Source organism: Mobula hypostoma, chromosome 24, assembly GCF_963921235.1.
Source record: "Mobula hypostoma chromosome 24, sMobHyp1.1, whole genome shotgun sequence".
In the NCBI taxonomy this organism is placed as follows: domain Eukaryota; kingdom Metazoa; phylum Chordata; class Chondrichthyes; order Myliobatiformes; family Myliobatidae; genus Mobula; species Mobula hypostoma.
This window is the reverse complement of record NC_086120.1, coordinates 10839845-10859312: the sequence shown is the minus strand read 5'-3', so window position 1 is coordinate 10859312 and position 19468 is coordinate 10839845. Positions and strand designations below refer to the sequence as shown.

Genomic DNA, 19468 nt, shown 5'->3' with positions numbered 1-19468 from the left:
TTCAGGAGAGATTTACAGAGAACTAATGAATGATGATATTTTTCCATCTTGGAACTGATCCATGGACTTCAATAGGATGCAGAGGACTATCTCTCGGCCAGAGTACACTGCCATAGTACTGACCCATGCAGGGATGGATTGACATTGGCCCAAGCAATTGCACAGTGAGATGGGCACCAGCTACTCTCCACTACAATTCTTCCTTTGTGAATCAAAGCTGGGCATTGTACAGTGATGCCAATTGTAACACCATGTCATTTGCTTTGAGAAGCACCAGTCAAAAAGAGCAGCAACACATGGTTTTTGTGGCTTGATTCAGTGGTGTTTATAATTGTGGCTCTCTAATCGAGGGAACTGAGTCCAAATGCTTGAGATAAGGTCAGGGTGTTTTTAAACCTACTGGAGTTATTGGGGACTGAGAGACTGTGTTGAGTTCAGAGTAGGATGTAACATAGAACCTGTTCTGTGTCTATCTCTGATAGCTCCTCCAACTCAAGAAAGTTAAATTTAATGTCTTCATCTGTATCTACAACAGGCAAACGTCCCTTTCTTAACTTTCTCTGATTCTTTCATTGAGGTTGCCTGTGAACTGCCACACTTTCATCTTCAATAATTTTCTGGCCGGCCACTGTAAGTTGACCCTAGTATCAGAGGCAGGGGTTTGATTGGTATATGAGGGTGAATGGGTTGTAAAGAAATAAATGGAGTGGGTTTTCTCTAAAAGCTGGCGTAGACTCACCGGGCCGAATGATCTTACTTCACAAGAAGTATCTGAGAAACGAATGCGCTTTATCCTTAAAGCCCTAAAATGATTCTGCCTCCACCCAACTCTAAATCCCTTCTCAATCTGCTTCTCAAGCAGGGATCCCGTCAATGCCTTGGCCTACAATAAGTTTCCCCTCAGTGGAAGACTTAGAATCATAAAAGTTCAAATATCTGTTGACTGAATGTCTCAGAAAGAGCTGTAAATTGGGAAGCGGAAAGGAAGGAAGAACTCAGGAAAATTCCAACCAGGTAGAAAGTGGTCCTGAGCAACTGCTGTATATGTAAGCTGAGAGGTCAAGTATGGTGGAGTTTACCCCAGGGTTTTAAAAGTGGCTTGTGAGATAGTTGATGTATTGGTTTTTAATTCTGAAAAATTCCTTAGGTTTGAGGAAGGAAAATAGGAAGTGTGACTCCTTTATTCGGGTTTGGAGGAAGACGAATGAACAGTGCAGCAAATAAAGCTGCTATTTCACAGTGCCAGAGACCCAGGTTCATCCCTGACCCCTGGTACTATCTGAGTGGAGCTTGAACGTTCTACTGATGGCAGTGAGGGTTTCCTCCCAGTGCTCTGGTTTCCTCCCACATTCCAAAGGCTTACAGTTTGATTGGTTAACTGCCCACTGTAAATTGCCTCTAATGTAGGTAAGTGGTAGAATCTCAGGGGAATTAATGAGAATGCGGGGAGAAACAAAAACGGGATAGCATAGTGTAGATGGATGACTGATGGCCAGTGCAGGCTTGATGGGCTGGAGGGTAGGTTTCCGTGCTGCATTTCTCCATGAATCTGCAAGAAAACAGAAAGCCAGTCAGTTTAACATCTGCCAGGGAGAAAATGATAGATATCATTATTAAAGACTTTATAGCAGGGTGTTTGAAAAATTCAGGAGGAACCAATGGAAGTTTATTCTTAGATCTCCTGAAGTTATTTGTTAAGCTGCCACATCAAATGTTATTGCCAAAAATAAAAACTCATTATGCAGGAGGTAGCATATTGGTGTGGATTGAACATTGGCTGGCTGGCATCTTTCAGAGACTGGGAATAAATGAGTCTTTTTCTGGTTGGCAAAGTGTAATGAGCAGTGTGCTTCAAGGCTCAACCTTTTATATATCAAAGATGAAGGCACCAAAGGTGTGGTGGCTAAGTTTACTAATGACACAAAGCCAGGTAGGAAGGTACGTTGTGAAAGGGACTAGATTCATTAAGCAAGTAGGCATATGGAGTATAACGTGGGAAGATGTGGAATTAGCCATTTTGGCAGAAAAGTGGAAGAGAAGCACTGAATGTAATTAGTGAGGGATCACAGAGCTGTGAGATACAGATGGATTCGGATCTCCTAGTGCATAATTTGCTAAAGGCAAGTAAATATGGATAGCAATGATTATGAAAGCCAAAAAAATGTTAATGCTTACTGCTAAGAAATCTGAACCCAAAACTCTGCTAAGTTCTATAGGGCATTGGTGATGAGATGATGTACTGTGTGCTGTTTTAGTCTCATTTTTCAAGCATATACTGTAGATGTATTGGAAGTACCATAGAAGACTTACAGAGTCATAGAGTGAACAGCACAGAGGTAGGCCTTCGGTCCACTATGTCCATTCTGACCTTTTTTGCCCATCTAAACTGATCCCGTTACTCCACATTAGGACCACATTACTGGACTATGGGCATTTCATCATGAGAAAGTTTGTCAGCTTGAACATGCTGGAGTTGGCTTGAATGCAGGTTTTGTAAACATGGTAGGCTTGAATGTGCTGGAGTTTAAACAGTGAGAAATGATGATTGAAGTTTGCAAGATGCTAGGGTTCATGATATGGTGGATGTGGACAGAACATTTCCTCACCAGGATAGGGAAGACTGCTTGAAATTAGTTTTCACCCATTTCAAGTACTTTTTTATCAGAGAGTTGTGACTTCAGAACTCTCTTCCATAAAGGGTGCTGGCAGGAGAGCCTTTGAATATATTTAACCCAGAGTTGGCTAGATTCTGGTCACTAAGGGGATAAAAGATTACTGTGGGTTAACAGAAATCGGGGTTTGACTTCACATTTGGATCAGCCATGATCTTATCAAATAATACAACAACCTGAAAGGGCTAAGTAGACTAACCCTGTTCTAGCACGTGCATTCTTCTGATGATATGCAATGTTGTCGATGCATTTGCCAGTGAATCACTGTATGAGTGGGAATGGAAAACTCAAGAATACACTTCTGCCTGTGGGAGCAATATTGTTTTATTTATAACTCTAAAGCATGCTGTGTGAAGCAGTTATGAATCAAATGTAATGCTCCTCAACGACTAAAACATAGATGCAAAAAAAATGGTTCGGGAACTTGGTGCTGCTACACATTCCTGTAAGTATCAAGTCGGCAAGAACGAGTGGTTAATGTTGCATGTTCTGAAGGTCTACAGAAAGCTGGGAATCCTCAACTGATTATGATGAATAATGCAATGGTTGGGTGAAATGGAGTGTGTCGGAGAGGGAATCACTGACAGGCTCAGGAACTGTCACGATCTGGAGAGTGAGTAACAGCATCCAGTTACACAGAACCGTAACAGTAAAAGAACAATACGGTCTGATGTGCAAAGGAGAAGAAGGATTTGGAGAAGTGAAGAGAGTCCAGAAAGAAGGACAGTACAGTGGTGAGGTAGTGTTCCATGAATGAAATCGGCTTCCTATGCCTTCCTTTAATGTTTATTGGATTACACCAGAGCTCAGATTACTGTTTGGTTACCTTCTTGTAAAGAACATTGTAGCAGTCCCATCCTTTCTCGTGTGGCCACTCCTGCAGAGGAGGGATATCTGATGGGAGAAAGGCAGGCGAAGTTTGGTTCTCCACACAGTACTTCTGCAGAAATGGTTAATCAGATCAGCTGTTTTTCAAATTGGAGTTGAAGCTGTCTGTGTGTGTGTGTGCTTATTCAGAAGAATCAGGGGTAAACTCATTGAAACTTATCGAATGGTGAAAGGCCTGATAAAGTGGATGCGGAGAGGATGTTTCCTGTGGTGGGAGAGTCTAAGACTAGAGAACACAGCCTCAAAATGGAGATGAGGAGGAATTTCTATAGCCAGAGAGTGTTGAATCTGTGGAATTCTTTCCCACAGACAGCTGTGGAGACTGTCTTTATGTATATTTAAGGCAGAGGTTGATAGATTCTTGATTGGTCAGGGCATGAAGGGATACAGGGAGAAGGCAGGAGATAGGGGCTGAGAGGAAAATTGGATCAGCCATGATGAAATGACGGAACAGACTCGATGAATCAAATGGCCTAATTCTGTTCCTATATCTTGTGTGTGTGTGTGTGAGAGAGAGAGAGGTTGGGGGGGAGAGGGAGAGAGAGACTGGCATCACCATCCGACAGCTTCGAGCCGTAGGCACCCAATGAGTCAATGCCCTTGTGCAGTACACGAATCCAGACTTGCCACCTGAGTTTCAGGATCTCAGAACACAGCTGCTTATGCCGGAAATGAACAAGTTCTTGGTTAATACAACTGGGTTGGCGGAGAGAACCTTTGCACCCGGGAGTTGCAGTCTAGCCTAGAGGGGGATTGGCACTGCAAGAAAAGCATATGTGAAGCAAAAAATGTAAATGAATAAGAAGGTGCAAACTTTACCTGCATCTCTCTGTGATGGTAATGTCTGTATCTCTCTATTTTTGCCTGCCTATACCAAAGACCATTTGTCCTCTTGCTTTAATAGTGTCATTTTCACAGGTTGTATCACCTTCATTCATCATGCTTTCATCCCCTGCTCCCCCCTCTATTGATGAACTCGGCTTGTTTTTTTCTGTGTGCTGCGAACTCTGTTGTGTGGATAGAGAGCAGCCGGTAGCCGGCCCTGTGCAGAAATTGGGGCCAAGATATGACTTAAAGTGCAAGGAAAAGCCTAATGCTCCTTTCATCCTTGAAGAGATCAAAGTTCAAAGTAAACTTTATTATCAAAGTACATATTTGTCACCATATAGAACCCTGAGATTCATTTACCTGTGGGCATACTCTGCAAATCTATAGTATAGTAACTATAACAGGATCAATGAAAGATCAACCATAATACAGAAGACATCTGTGCAAATGCGTATAAATAAATAGCAATAAATAACAAAAACATGAGATCATGAGATAAAGACTCGTTAAATTGAGGTCATTGGTTGTGAAAATGTCTCATTGATGGGGCAAGAGAGTGTCATTGTCATCTTTTACTCAAGAGCCTGATGGTTCATGGGTGGTAACTGTTCTTAAACCTCGCAGTGTGAATTGTGAGGCTCTTGTACCTTCTCCCTGATGCAGCAGTGAGAAGAAAGCATGGCCTGGGTGGTGGGGATCTCTGTTGATGGGGGGCTGGATGGAAACAAGAATCTGGATTGTTAGTAGACAGGACGAAAGTGAAGATGCTTGATAGAAATCCATCAAGGATTGCTAGCTAAATCCCCGCCAGTATTATAAGTAGATGGGATTAAGAAGGGAAATATTAAGTTACAGGGAAGTAAGTAGGCAAAAGGATTGGGATTGACGGAGTTGCTCTGGACTCGGTGGCTGAATGGCCTCTTTCATTGCAAGAAGGAAATATGAGAAATAAGTATGAGTGCTAGTTCCAGAATGAAGGTTTGTCTGCTGGGCAAAAATCTTGTGTGGTGGGCCTTATTTGTTTGTTAAAGGACAGCCAAAGTTTATTAAAATTCTGTTTATTAATGCACTTAGAAGTCCACTGCATGATCTGCAGGAAAGGACAAGCTTCAAGCCATTTGAATGAATGCAACTCCAATGACACAAACTGGGAACAACAGCAGTACTGAGAATTATAACATGCTGAGGAAAAATAACATTCTCTTCCTCTCAAAACAAGAAAAATGCAAAATGTGTTTTCATAACTGTAAATTTGTCCAGGAGCATTCTTGGGAAGACTACAGCCTGTTGCTAAAATGGCTTTGGAGTCTGACTTCTAGAGCTGGTGACAATAAAATGATCCGGGGAAGATTATCTCCTCATCTCCCCTGAAGGAGTGAATTCATTTTATGTTAAAAACCACCTTTTAGTAAGTAACCAATTGGACCAAAAGTAAAGATACATGAATATTAAAGTTAGGCATTGCGCTAAGCATTTTGATGAGGTAGACAACATGCAATGATAAGTCTATATATGAAAATATTGTAAGACCTCTGTAGAGTATAGTGTGCAGTGCACATTAACACCCAAAAGGAAAAAATATTGAAATTGCAGAGAAGCAAGAAATTTGTGTTTCCTGTCTCAACCCTGCATCTGGTCCTGATGCAGGTTCTCAACCTGAAACATTGTCTGCCCCTCTGCCTCCACAGATATTCCCTGACCAGCGGAGATGCTCCAGCAGTTTGCATTTTGGTGAGATTAGAGTATTCTGCAGTCTGTGCTGTCTCCAGGGCATCAAGCCATTAAAGAACAAAACACGATTACAAGACCCTGCTCATTAGGAAAGCAAGTGTAAATAAGGGTTAGTTTGGAGCTTGTAAATTTCTAAGTATGGCGTTGTGTATTAAGTGTTGATAGTGAATTTGGCACTGATGAAGGAATCCAGCCTAATCTGAAGGCTATATTTGGGTACCTCTGCAGCAGACCTAAACATCTTCCATTGTGCTACCATAGCTGGAATGTATCTCTCCCACAGGAAACACCACAGATACACTCATACACACAATGCTGACCTAGATATAAATCCATTCCTTGTACATAATCTGGTCAAAAGCCTAGTTTTTTCTCTCAGAGGGATTAAAGGAACCCAACAAACGATCTGCTGGAGGAATTTGAATTTAAATTTGAATTTGAGCTCAGTGGGCCAAGCACAAGCTATGAGGAGGCATGGAATTGTTGATGCCTCAGGTCAAAACCCTGTATCAGTATAAAGTGCAGGGGGGAGAGGATGGTGAGACAGAAGGCTGACGAGATTGGTGGACTGAGGAGGCATGTGTGATGACAGGCAGGTTGTGCCAGGTATGGAGGTGGTTCTGGGCTGAGTGTAGCTGGGAGACAGTGGCAGATAGGTGACAGAGGGTGTCAGAAAATGAGAAAGAAACAAATTCGAGGCAGGAGGAAGCGAACGTGAAGGTTGGAGATAATTCTGGATGGAAAGAGGATCTAGAACCAAGAGGAACTGCTCATCCCTTCCTTCTAGAGAAAATCAATGCTAGTAAGAGTAACACTCAGAGAATGAGCTTTAAAGAGGATCTTTATATGCCCTAAAGGAAGCTGCATCTAGTCTAGTATTCTGTTCTTAATCAAGCTCCTAGAAGAACAAGCCAATTTCTATTAAGGTCATTGTCTTTGAAATATTGGTGTCTAACTACAGCAAAGGATTTGAAATTCTGTCAGCAGCCAGCCGCTGGATTGTCATTCAATAACTAGCATGGGTACTAAAATAAGATTTTTAGATAATGGCAGTTAAGCAAAGTAGGCTATTTGTATTGGGTTGTTTAACAAGAGACGATATAAAATCCTGACACAAAAAGTCAGATGAGAATCTAGAAAACATTCTTCTTTTTAGTTAATTGTCTGAAAGCAGAACATGGTAGGTGGGGAGAATTACATGAGGAGAGTTGTCAGGTCCCTGGGTGACCACTGCATTTTTCTCAACGCGAACCAGGATATGGATTTCGAACACTACGTGTGATTAATGTAAAGTGAAAAGCCCCTGAGGTTTGGTTCAGATAACTAAAGAATGCTAGTGCTTGCCTCCAACATTGGTTGTAGGCAGGCATAAACAGTGCATGCTTACAGCGTGCTTTGATGGAACAGGTCTTGGTGAGCTAGGATGTTTGCCCCAACGCTTGTTGTTTGTGCCCAGTAACAGAAGGTTCTGTGATGCAGAGTAATCCGAATGGCTGAATGATATAGAAGTGTACGTTTAACCTATTCCATGCAATCACCTCATTTTGAAGAACCAATATTCTTAGGTTATTTCTGAATTCATTTATAGATGTGGGAATCAGCTGCTAGGCATTTATTGCCTAGCCCTAGCTGTGCTTGAGAAGGTGGTGATGAACACATGCCTTGATTTACTGCCGTCCTTCTAGTGCATACACTGTCGTACCGTAGTGAAGGACCAGTGATGCATTTTCACATTCGGAAGGTGTGTTGGGGGAACCCGGAGGTGGTGTATTCCATATCCTGCTCTTATCCTTCTTAGCAGTAGAGCTAGTGAAGCTGGGAAATGCTACCTGAGTGGTCTAGGTGAGTAAACCCCAGAGTGTTATGTAAATAACGCATACTGTAGCCACTGTGCCCTAGCAACAGAAGAATGAATTTTAGGTTGGTGGAAGGTACAAGGGCTCTGCTTTGTCACTTATTGCATTTGGTGTTGCTGGAGATGCACTTATGTAACTTGGTTCTCTCCTGACTCAGGCAGATGGAGTCGAGCATAGGGAAGTTTATGGTCATGCACTTTGGTAGAAGGAATAAAGGCATTGACTATTTTTCGAAGGAGGGAGTGAATTCAGAAATCAGAAACGCAGAGGGACTTGAGAGTTCTAGTGCAAGTGAAGGACTTCCTGTTGGCTAACTTGCAGGCTGAGTTGGTGATATGGAAGGCAAATGCAATGTTATCATTCAGTTCACGAGGACTCGAATATAAAAGGTGTAATGCTGAGGCTTTATAACGCATTGGTCAGGCCACATTTGGAGTTTTGTGAGCAACTTTGGGTCCCATATCTGAAAAGGGATGTGCTAGCATTGGAGAGCATCCAGAAGAGGTTTATGAGAACAATGCAGGGGATGAAAGGGTTAACGTATGAGTTGCTTTTTATGGCTCTGGGCCTGTACTCACCAGAGTTTGGAAGAATAAATGATGGATCTCATTGAAACCTAGCAAATAACTGTATTGAAAGGCCTAGATGGAATGGACATGCAGAGGATAATTGCAGTAGTGGAACAGCCTAGGACCAGAGGGTGCATCCTCAGAGAAGAAGGACCTCCCTTTAGAACAGAGATGAGGAGGAATTTCTTCAGCCAGAGGGTGATGGATCTGTGGAATTCATTACCCAGACAGCTGTGGAGGGCATGTCACTGGGTATATTTAAAGCGAAGGTTGATAAGTACTTGATTAATAAGGGCATCAAAGGTTATGGGGAGAAGGTAGGAGAAGTAAGGTTGAAAGGGAAAATAAACCAGTCATCATTGAGTGGCAGAGCAGACTTGATGGGCCGAATGGCTTAATCCTGTTCCTATGTCTTATGGTCTTAGCACTAATATTCCCATGTACTTACTGTACAGTAGAATGCGTGGCAATGAAGGTACCCTTCTGAAATGGACTTCCCTGTCAGGCAGCTCAGAACTCTTATTTGCATTGCAGCTTTCATTCCAAAGAGCTGGATGGAAATCTATTTCTTCTTGCTCACACTCCCTTCCTTTATAATGACTTTTCCCTGATATTTAGAAAATATTGTTAGCATTCAGCAAGTTAATATTTACATTTACTCTGCCCACAAGTTAATGCCTCACTGAAATATTGAGTGATATTTGCTGATACCACACACAGGATTTTTGAGGATTTTGGTCTTTTTCATTATCTCCCTATCCTATTTTCAGTATCTTTTCTCCTTGCTCCCAGTCATTCTCCCCGTCTGTCTGCTTCTGCATCATATCATATTTAATCTTTCAAATATGCTAACAAAGATCATAGTGATGGGAAAGAGCTGATAGAGGTCACATTAACAGAAAGAAGGGCCACAAAATCACCGTGACAGGATCACAGCACCTTCTGTTTCTCTCTTGTCTTCTTACTCTCCCATGCTCTCTTTCTGCTTCAGTGTGTTTTAGTTTCACTTCTTCACCCCTTTGATCTCTTCTCCTTTTCCTCTGTGCTTATCTTTTCACTTGTTCCCATTTCTTTCTTCACATTTTTTTGTTTTCCGTTCTGGCAGATGCCTTCCTCTATTTATTTCCAACCATTTCTCTCACTTTCTCTCTCTCACTATCTCTCACTCTCCTTCTCTCACATCCTTTCTCTCTGTCTCTCACTCTCTCTCCTACATTCTCTCTCTCATATTTGCACTCTCTCTCTCATGCTCTCTGTCATTCTATCTCTGTCTCTCACTCTCTATCTCTCTCACTCCCTCACTGACTCTCTCACACACTCTCTCTCTCTCACTCTCTTTTTCACACTCTCTGACTCTCTCACTGTTTCTCTCCCTCTCACTATCTCACTCCCACTAGCTCTCTCTTTCTCTCGCTCATATTCACCCTCTATCTCTCTCATCCCCTTTAGTATTTCCACCCGTTTATTTCTTTCCCAATCGAACTGAAAAATGTCATTGTCTTCAGTTTTCTCACTCTGCAGATTTTTTCCCTTTGGGAACAAACCACAGCATGAATTAGTCAATTTTAAACCGCTTCTGAGACCAGTCGGGTCAGAGAATCACTCCTGCTTCCATCTTGAGTGTTTCCAGATCGAGTTCTTGCATGTTCTTATACAGACACTTATTTCTGCAATGTGTCAGAGGCAAGGAATATAGTGCTTTGGAGAGAGAAATGTGTATTGCGGTGAGCTGCTTTAATTGATGGTATGTCAAGCGGATCTTTGAGAATTTATCTTCTTGAACTTTATTCACAGAATATAGAACAGGTACAGCATGGGAACAGCTCCTTCTGCCCATGGTTTTTAATCTGACAAACCTTATATAGGCAAACCTTGTGAAATGGACATGGTCAATCCTAACCAAAGCCATTTTCTAATATCACAGTTATTAACTTACTGTTCTCTAGATTATAGCTAAGTTAAGTTACCTGTCTCGTTAGTACTTGGAAGGTGATGAAGTATAAAACTGATGCACAGGTAGACATTCTACTGCAGACAGTGGCAGAGTGGAACTATTCCTCACGGCACCACTGACTTGGGTTCAGCCCTGACCTTTGGTGCTGTGTGCCATTTAGAACAGATGAACACAAGGAATAGGAGCAGGAGTAGGCCATCTGGCCCATCGAGCTCGTCCTGCCTTTCAATAAGATCATAGCTGATTGGCCGTGGTCTCAGCTCCAACCACCTGCAGTTCCCCATAACCCTGCAAGGCAAAAATATTGCTAACTGCATCTGTAATGTATTTAATGAGGTAGCCTCTACTGCTTCCCTGGCAGACAATTCCACAGATTCACTACTCTCTGGGAAAAGCAATTTCACCTCGACTCCATCCTAAATCTGTTCCCCTGAATCTTGAGGCTATGCCCTGGAGTGCCCCCTGTGAGCCTGTGGAGTTTCCTCCGCTTGGCCTGGTTTTCTCCCAGATCACGAAAACATGTAAGTTGGTCGGTCCTTTGGCCGCTGGCAACTGTCATTAGTGTGGCCTGAGTAGTGGAGTCAAAGGAGCTGATGGGAATGTGGAGAGAATAAAACGGGATTAGTGGAAATGAGTGCTTGGTGATCTGAGTGGACTTGTGGGATGGAGGGCCATTTTCTGACTCCATAGAGCTGTCTCAGAGGCAGCAAACCTTCTGTCGTTCCTCCACACCCGGATCCATCCTCTACTTCTTTGGCACTTTCCCCAGTTCTGATCATCACAGTTCGTTCCACATCTCCTGCCCCATTTTAAATCTTTCTGGGGAAGTCTTCAATGTTTTCCTCTCTCAGCTTGTCATTCTCAGTGACTTTTTTAACGTTGTACTTCAAGGGATCTGAGTGTTGATAACAAGGCCTACATTTCTTGTCCAACCCTCATTGCCCTTGAGAAGGTGGTGGCGAAGGTACTCAGAGTTGCAGGATTTAGATCTGAGATGATGAAAGAATGGTTTTACGTTTCCAAGTTGGTATTTTGTGGAGAGGGATCTGCAGGGGGTGATATTCCAGTTATCTGACTCCTTGTCCTTTGTGATGAGAGAAGTTTCAGGCTCTGAAGATGCATAGGTAACTGTAATATGTTTTCTAAATGGTGCCTAAATGTTTTGGTTATGGATGGTGTATGAGTCCTAAAGCCTGCTTGAGCTGGATGACATTGAGTTGTTGGAGCGGTGACTTTCTGGTCCACAGTGGAATTTCAGTTAGAAGTATGGACAATGTTGGCTTTCACTTCTCAGTGCCAGTGCAGATGTGAATTTCTCTAATCGTCTCCCCTTCTTGCCCGCAGAGGACCAGTTGCCCTCGGGTTTCCCTAATATCGACATGGGCCCCCAGCTGAAGGTGGTGGAGCGCACCCGCACGGCCACCATGCTGTGTGCCGCCAGTGGAAACCCGGACCCCGAGATCACCTGGTTCAAAGACTTCCTGCCGGTCGACCCCAGCTCCAGCACGCGCATCAAGCAGTTACGGTCAGGTAGGAGCTGGAGTGAACAAGATATTTCCAAATGATGCAAAAATGATTAACCTGCTTCTTTAAAAGAAAACGTGGAACCAGAAAGTCTTTGTGTAGCTGTTACTGCCATGTTGATGTTTGTGACGTCCTCATAGCTTGTCATTCTGTCTGTCTCTCCTGTGCATAGAGCTTTCTTTGATTCATGCTGCTCACTGCTGTGACTGTATCTCCAGTTCTTTTCATTATGTTTTTCAAAGTGCCTTTTTTCTCCCTGGGACGACTGTACCTCCATTTAGTTGTTTATAATTTAGTTTAGTTTTTTTTTCCTTGTTTTTATTATCTCTTCTTTTTTTCTATTTGGGATTCCATTCTGTGACCAATGTGTCAAATTGAAACAAATCGTTGAGATTGGAAAACTCTTACCAAGGTATTTTTGCTGCCCTTGCTGGTTGTGGTATATACAGGTGAGCAGGCAGCATCATTCTGACACACTGGAACCATTGGCAAAGTTTATCAAGTACCTTACAGTACATGGTGCCAAAACAATACAGGCCAGATGAATTCTTCAACTTTATTAAGCCTAAAATAAAACATGTTTTAATAAAGGAACTAACGTAAAATTGTTTAATCTAAACCTCATATCCTGCAGTGAGCTGCGCTTAATCCTTAAAATGATTGACCTCTTAAAATCTCTCAGGCACCTCTGTTGCCATGGTTTTGAACTTTGAATTTCAGCAATATCCTTGCTATTTTGCGATTGCATGTTGCTCTCTGTAGTATCAAAATCAAATAATATATTAACGATCATTTAACTAAGATGACAATGAATTGAATTAACCGATTTTACTAATGTGTTTGAACCTAAGTAAAATATTTAAAGTTTTTTTAATGTTACATAACAATGACTATGTAGCTGAATAATGTCTTCTATAATGTTTTCTTTTTTTCTGTTTCTTAATCTTAAAGAGTCCTTTGGTAAGTATTGTCCTTCGAAGCCTAATTCACAAAACCCTCTCCAGACTAATGTCACAAATAGCTTAAAATGCATGCTTGCATTTTACTAACTATTAATAAAACCTGCTGGTCCTACCCAACCAACCCACACGAGATTGTTGTTATTTTAAACCCCATCAGACAACCCTGCCTATAACCTAGCAACAGATTTTACCCAAATTCCCTTAGGAATTCTTCATGCTGCACCCTTTTGAACAATACCAGTTTCTGCATCCATTCTTGTTTCCTGGAGTTCCACATCTAACCCATACAGATTCTTCTCAAGTCTTGGCTTAGGATCAACCATGCTCAGTTTTAATGTGTGCTATAAATTGTTGTATTCACGTAGGGACTGTGTTTGTTACTCTAGTTTAAATTTAAATAGGGTATTAAATGTTTTCCTAAAATAAGCAAGCTCTCTCCAGCACCAGCAAGCAAGTATGAATTGAGGCATACAGAGCAGAGAGAGTCACAAATTAATATCAGGTTGGTAAGCGAGGCTGTTAATATTGGAGCTCAACGGTTATTGCCATGTAGTTGGACTGTTATGATTGGAGTTACTTTTCGAAATGGCTGGGGGGGATGACTGCAATTTTAGCCATTACATTTGGGATTGGGTATTGTAGATAAAGCAGTTCAGTTGTCATGGTACCATTGGCAATTATGGCTTCAGGGTGATTGATCTGGGTGCAGTTGCTCTCCTCTGGTTGGATTGTACAGTAACAAACAGAAACTAAACAAGTCAGGCAACATCCTTTGAGAGGAAAACAGAGTTAATATTTCAGGTCAGTGATCCTTTATCGGAAAAGTCATTAACTTTACTCCACAGATGCTGCCTGACTGACTGAGTGTTACCAGCACTCTCGAGCTTCCTTACACATTTCCAGCACCTGCAGTTATTTTCTTCCCCTTTTCCCATGCAATTCGTCTGGGTGCTGCTGTTGGGACCTACACATAGAGCGTGTAGTTAGGCGGTGTAGTTGAAAGCGACAATTGGGACTGGAATGAAAGGACAGTATGATCTTAAAGTTGCAGCAGTAAAGAATGGACAGTTGTCAATGAAATCGTAAGGGTGGGGAGATACCATTATTTGGGACAGTGGTATTAGGGGCTGTAACGTTGGGTTAGTATCAGTGAGGTAGTATGACTGGTATTCAACAGCTAGAGTCCGACAAGGAAACAATACGGTCGGATCTTTAAAGCTGGAGTAGACAGCTGAGTTGGTAGATTTGCTCCTACAGGTAAGGTAGTAAACAGGAAAATAATATTCAGGTGGTAAAGGTGGAGCAGTCCAGTTGGAAGGGTTAGATGGTGCAGTGTGTTTGGACAGAATGAGCAGTGGATTTCACTGGCACAGTTGAAGTGGTACCGACACAGTGGTACAGTTGGGTTCGGACCAATACACATGAGCAATCTTGTTAGCGCAGTGTGGTTGGAGAGGTATTGTTGGACAGTGGGGTTGGAGAGGTATTGTTGGGAAGTGTGGTTGGAGAGGTATTGTTGGGCAGTGTGGTTGGAGAGGTATTGTTGGGCAATGTGGTTGGAGAGGTATTGTTGGACAGTGGAGTTGGAGAGGTATTGTTGGACAGAGTGGTTGAAGAGGTATTGTTGTACAGTTTGGTTGGAGAGGTATTGTTGGGCAGTGGGCTTGGAGAGGTATTGTTTGAGCAGTCTGGTTGGAGAGGTATTGTTGGGCAGTGGGGTTGGAGAGGTATTGTTGGACAGTGGGGTTGGAGAGGTATTGTTAGACAGTGGGGTTGGAGAGGTATTGTTGGGCAGTGTGGTTGGAGAGGTATTGTTGGACAGTGGAGTTGGAGAGGTATTGTTGGACAGAGTGGTTGGAGAGGTATTGTTGGACAGTGTGGTGGGAGAGGTATTGTTGGACAGTGGGGTTGAAGAGGTATTGTTGGGCAGTCTGGTTGGAGAGGTATTGTTGGGCAGTGGGGTTGGAGAGGTATTGTTGGACAGTGTGGTTAGAGAGGTATTGTTGGGCAGTGTGGTTGGAGAGGTATTGTTGGGCAGTCTGGTTGGAGAGGTATTGTTGGGCAGTGGGGTTGGAGAGGTATTGTTGGACAGTGTGGCTAGAGAGGTATTGTTGGGCAGTGTGGTTGGAGAGGTATTGTTGGACAGTGGAGTCGGAGAGGTATTGTTGGACAGAGTGGTTGGAGAGGTATTGTTGGACAGTGGAGTCGGAGAGGTATTGTTGGACAGAGTGGTTGGAGAGGTATTGTTGGACAGTGTGGTGGGAGAGGTATTGTTGGACAGTGGGGTTGAAGAGGTATTGTTGGGCAGTCTGGTTGGAGAGGTATTGTTGTACAGTGTGGTTGGAGAGGTATTGTTGGACAGTGGAGTTGGAGAGGTATTATTGGACAGAGTGGTTGGAGAGGTATTGTTGGACAGTGGGGTTGGAGAGGTATTGTTGGACAGTGGGGTTCGAGAGGTATTGTTGGGCAGTCTGGTTGGAGAGGTATTGTTCGGCAGTGGGGTTGGAGAGATATTGTTGGACAGTGTGTTTAGAGAGGTATTGTTGGGCAGTGTGGTTGGAGAGGTATTGTTGTACAGTGTGGTTGGAGAGGTGTTGTTGGACAGTGGAGTTGGAGAGGTATTATTGGACAGAGTGGTTGGAGAGGTATTGTTGGACAGTGGGGTTGGAGAGGTATTGTTGGACAGAGTGGTTGGAGAGGTATTGTTGGACAGTGATGTTGGAGAGGTATTGTTGGGCAGTGGGGTTGGAGAGATATTGTTGGACAGTGTGGTTAGAGAGGTATTGTTGGGCAGTGTGGTTGGAGAGGTATTGTTGGGCAGTCTGATTGGAGAGGTATTGTTGGGCAGTGGGGTTGGAGAGGTATTGTTGGACAGTGGAGTTGGAGAGGTATTGTTGGACAGTGGGGTTGGAGAGGTATTGTTGGGCAGTGTGGTTGGAGAGGTATTGTTGGACAGAGTGGTTGGAGAGGTATTGTTGGACAGTGATGTTGGAGAGGTATTGTTGGGCAGTGGGGTTGGAGAGATATTGTTGGACAGTGTGGTTAGAGAGGTATTGTTGGGCAGTGTGGTTGGAGAGGTATTGTTGGGCAGTCTGATTGGAGAGGTATTGTTGGGCAGTGGGGTTGGAGAGGTATTGTTGGACAGTGGAGTTGGAGAGGTATTGTTGGACAGTGGGGTTCGAGAGGTATTAATGAGCAGTGTGGTTGGAGAGGTATTGTTGGACAGTGGGGTTGGAGAGGTATTGTTGGGCAGTGTGGTTGGAGAGGTATTGTTGGGCAGTGTGGTTGGAGAGGTATTGTTGGACAGTGGGGTTGCAGAGGTATTGTTGGACAGTGGAGTTGGAGAGGTATTGTTGGGCAGTGTGGTAGGAGAGGTATTGTTGGACAGTGGAGTTGGAGAGGTATTGTTGGACAGAGTGGTTGGAGAGGTATTGTTGGACAGTGTGGTTGGAGAGGTATTGTTGGACAGTGGGGTTGGAGAGGTATTGTTTGAGCAGTCTGGTTGGAGAGGTATTGTTGGGCAGTGTGGTTGGAGAGGTATTGTTGGACAGTGGGGTTGGAGAGGTATTGTTAGACAGTGGGGTTGGAGAGGTATTGTTGGGCAGTGTGGTTGGAGAGGTATTGTTGGACAGTGGAGTTGGAGAGGTATTGTTGGGCAGTGTGGTTGGAGAGGTATTGTTGGACAGTGGAGTTGGAGAGGTATTGTTGGACAGAGTGGTTGGAGAGGTATTGTTGGACAGTGTGGTGGCAGAGGTATTGTTGGACAGTGGGGTTGAAGAGGTATTGTTGGGCAGTCTGGTTGGAGAGGTATTGTTGGGCAGTGGGGTTGGAGAGGTATTGTTGGACAGTGTGGTTAGAGAGGTATTGTTGGGCAGTGTGGTTAGAGAGGTATTGTTGGACAGTGTGGTTAGAGAGGTATTCTTGGGCAGTGTGGTTGGAGAGGTATTGTTGGGCAGTCTGGTTGGAGAGGTATTGTTGGGCAGTGGAGTTGGAGAGGTATTGTTGGGCAGTGGGGTTGGAGAGGTATTGTTGGGCAGTGGGGTTGGAGAGGTATTGTTGGGCAGTCTGGTTGGAGAGGTATTGTTGGGCAGTGGGGTTGGAGAGGTATTGTTGGACAGTGGAGTCGGAGAGGTATTGTTGGACAGAGTGGTTGGAGAGGTATTGTTGGACAGTGGGGTTGGAGAGGTATTGTTATACAGTTTGGTTGGAGAGGTATTGTTGTACAGTGTAGTTGGAGAGCTATTGTTGGACAGTGGGGTTGGAGAGGTATTCTTGACAGTGTGGTTGGAGAGGTATTGCTGGACTGTGTGGTTGGAGAGCTATTGTTGGACAGTGGGGTTGGAGAGATATTGTTGGACAGTGTGGTTAGAGAGGTATTGTTGGGCAGTGGGGTTGGAGAGGTATTGTTGGACAGTGTGGTTGGAGAGGTATTGTTGGACAGTGTGGTTGGAGAGGTGTTGTTGGACAGTGGGGTTGGAGAGGTATTGTTGGGCAGTGGGGTTAGAGAGATATTGTTGGACAGTGTGGTAAGAGAGGTATTGTTGGACAGTGGAGTTGGAGAGGTATTGTTGGGCAGTGTGGTTGGAGAGGTATTGTTGGACAGTGGAGTTGGAGAGGTATTGTTGGACAGAGTGGTTGGAGAGGTATTGTTGGACAGTGTGGTGGGAGAGGTATTGTTGGACAGTGGAGTTGAAGAGGTATTGTTGGGCAGTCTGGTTGGAGAGGTATTGTTGGGCAGTCTGGTTGGAGAGGTATAGTTGGGCAGTGGGGTTGGAGAGGTATTGTTGGACAGTGTGGTTAGAGAGGTATTGTTGGGCAGTGTGGTTGGAGAGGTATTGTTGGACAGTGGAGTCGGAGAGGTATTGTTGGACAGAGTGGTTGGAGAGGTATTGTTGGACAGTGGGGTTGGAGAGGTATTGTTATACAGTCTGGTTGGAGAGGTATTGTTGTACAGTGTGGTTGGAGAGGTATTGTTGGACAGTGGAGTTGGAGAGGTATTATTGGACAGAGTGGTTGGAGAGGTATTGTTGGACAGTGGGGTTGGAGAGGTATTGTTAGACAGTGTCGTTGGAGAGGTATTGTTGGACAGTGGGGTTGGAGAGGTATTGTTGGGCAGTCTGGTTGGAGAGGTATTGTTGGGCAGTGGGGTTGGAGAGATATTGTTGGACAGTGTGTTTAGAGAGGTATTGTTGGGCAGTGTGGTTGGAGAGGTATTGTTGGACAGTGTGGTTGGAGAGGTATTGTTGGACAGTGGGATTGGACAGGTATTGTTGGACAGTGTGGTTGGAGAGGTATTGTTGGACAGTGATGTTGGAGAGTTATTGTTGGGCAGTGGGGTTGGAGAGATATTGTTGGACAGTGTGGTTAGAGAGGAATTGTTGGGCAGTGTGGTTGGAGAGGTATTGTTGGGCAGTGGGGTTGGAGAGGTATTGTTGGGCAGTGGGGTTGGAGAGGTATTGTTGGACAGAGTGGTTGGAGAGGTATTGTTGGACAGTGTGGTTGGAGAGGTGTTGTTGGACAGTGGGGTTGGAGAGGTATTGTTTGAGCAGTCTGGTTGGAGAGGTATTGTTGGGCAGTGGGGTTAGAGAGGTATTGTTGGACAGTGGGGTTGGAGAGGTATTGTTAGACAGTGGGGTTGGAGAGGTATTGTTGGACAGTGGAGTTGGAGAGGTATTGTTGGACAGAGTGGTTGGAGAGGTATTGTTGGACAGTGTGGTGGGAGAGGTATTGTTGGACAGTGGGGTTGAAGATTTATTGTTGGGCAGTGTGGTTGGAGAGGTATTGTTGGACAGTGGAGTTGGAGAGGTATTGTTGGACAGAGTGGTTGGAGAGGTATTGTTGGACAGTGTGGTTGGAGAGGTGTTGTTGGACAGTGGGGTTGGAGAGGTATTGTTGGGCAGTGGGGTTAGAGAGATATTGTTGGACAGTGTGGTAAGAGAGGTATTGTTGGACAGTGGAGTTGGAGAGGTATTGTTGGGCAGTGTGGTTGGAGAGGTATTGTTGGACAGTGGATTTGGAGAGGTATTGTTGGACAGAGTGGTTGGAGAGGTATTGTTGGACAGTGTGGTGGGAGAGGTATTGTTGGACAGTGGGGTTGAAGATTTATTGTTGGGCAGTCTGGTTGGAGAGGTATTGTTGGGCAGTGTGGTTGGAGAGGTATTGTTGGGCAGTGTGGTTGGAGAGGTATTGTTAGGCAGTGTGGTTGAAGAGGTATTGTTGGACAGTGGGGTTGGAGAGGTATTGTTGGACAGTGGAGTTGGAGAGGTATTGTTGGACAGTGGTATTGGAGAGGTATTGTTATACAGTCTGGTTGGAGAGGTATTGTTGTACAGTGTGGTTGGAGAGGTATTGTTGGACAGTGGAGTTGGAGAGGTATTATTGGACAAGTGGTTGGAGAGGTATTGTTGGACAGTGGGGTTGGAGAGGTATTGTTGGACAGTGGAGTTGGAGAGGTATTGTTGGACAGTGGTATTGGAGAGGTATT

The 19468-nt window shown here is 44.0% G+C and overlaps 1 protein-coding gene across 12 annotated transcripts in view; it reads left to right on the top strand.

Annotated features, from left to right (window-relative positions):
* The window catches only part of LOC134337298 (receptor-type tyrosine-protein phosphatase S-like), a 513177-nt gene that overhangs the window by 274616 nt on the left and 219093 nt on the right, over positions 1–19468 (top strand). For all 12 annotated transcript variants that reach the window (XM_063032185.1, XM_063032183.1, XM_063032184.1 and 9 more), the window contains exon 5: positions 11843–12028. In XM_063032185.1, coding sequence (XP_062888255.1) covers positions 11843–12028 — 186 coding nt within the window. The remainder of the gene's footprint in view (positions 1–11842; positions 12029–19468) is intronic.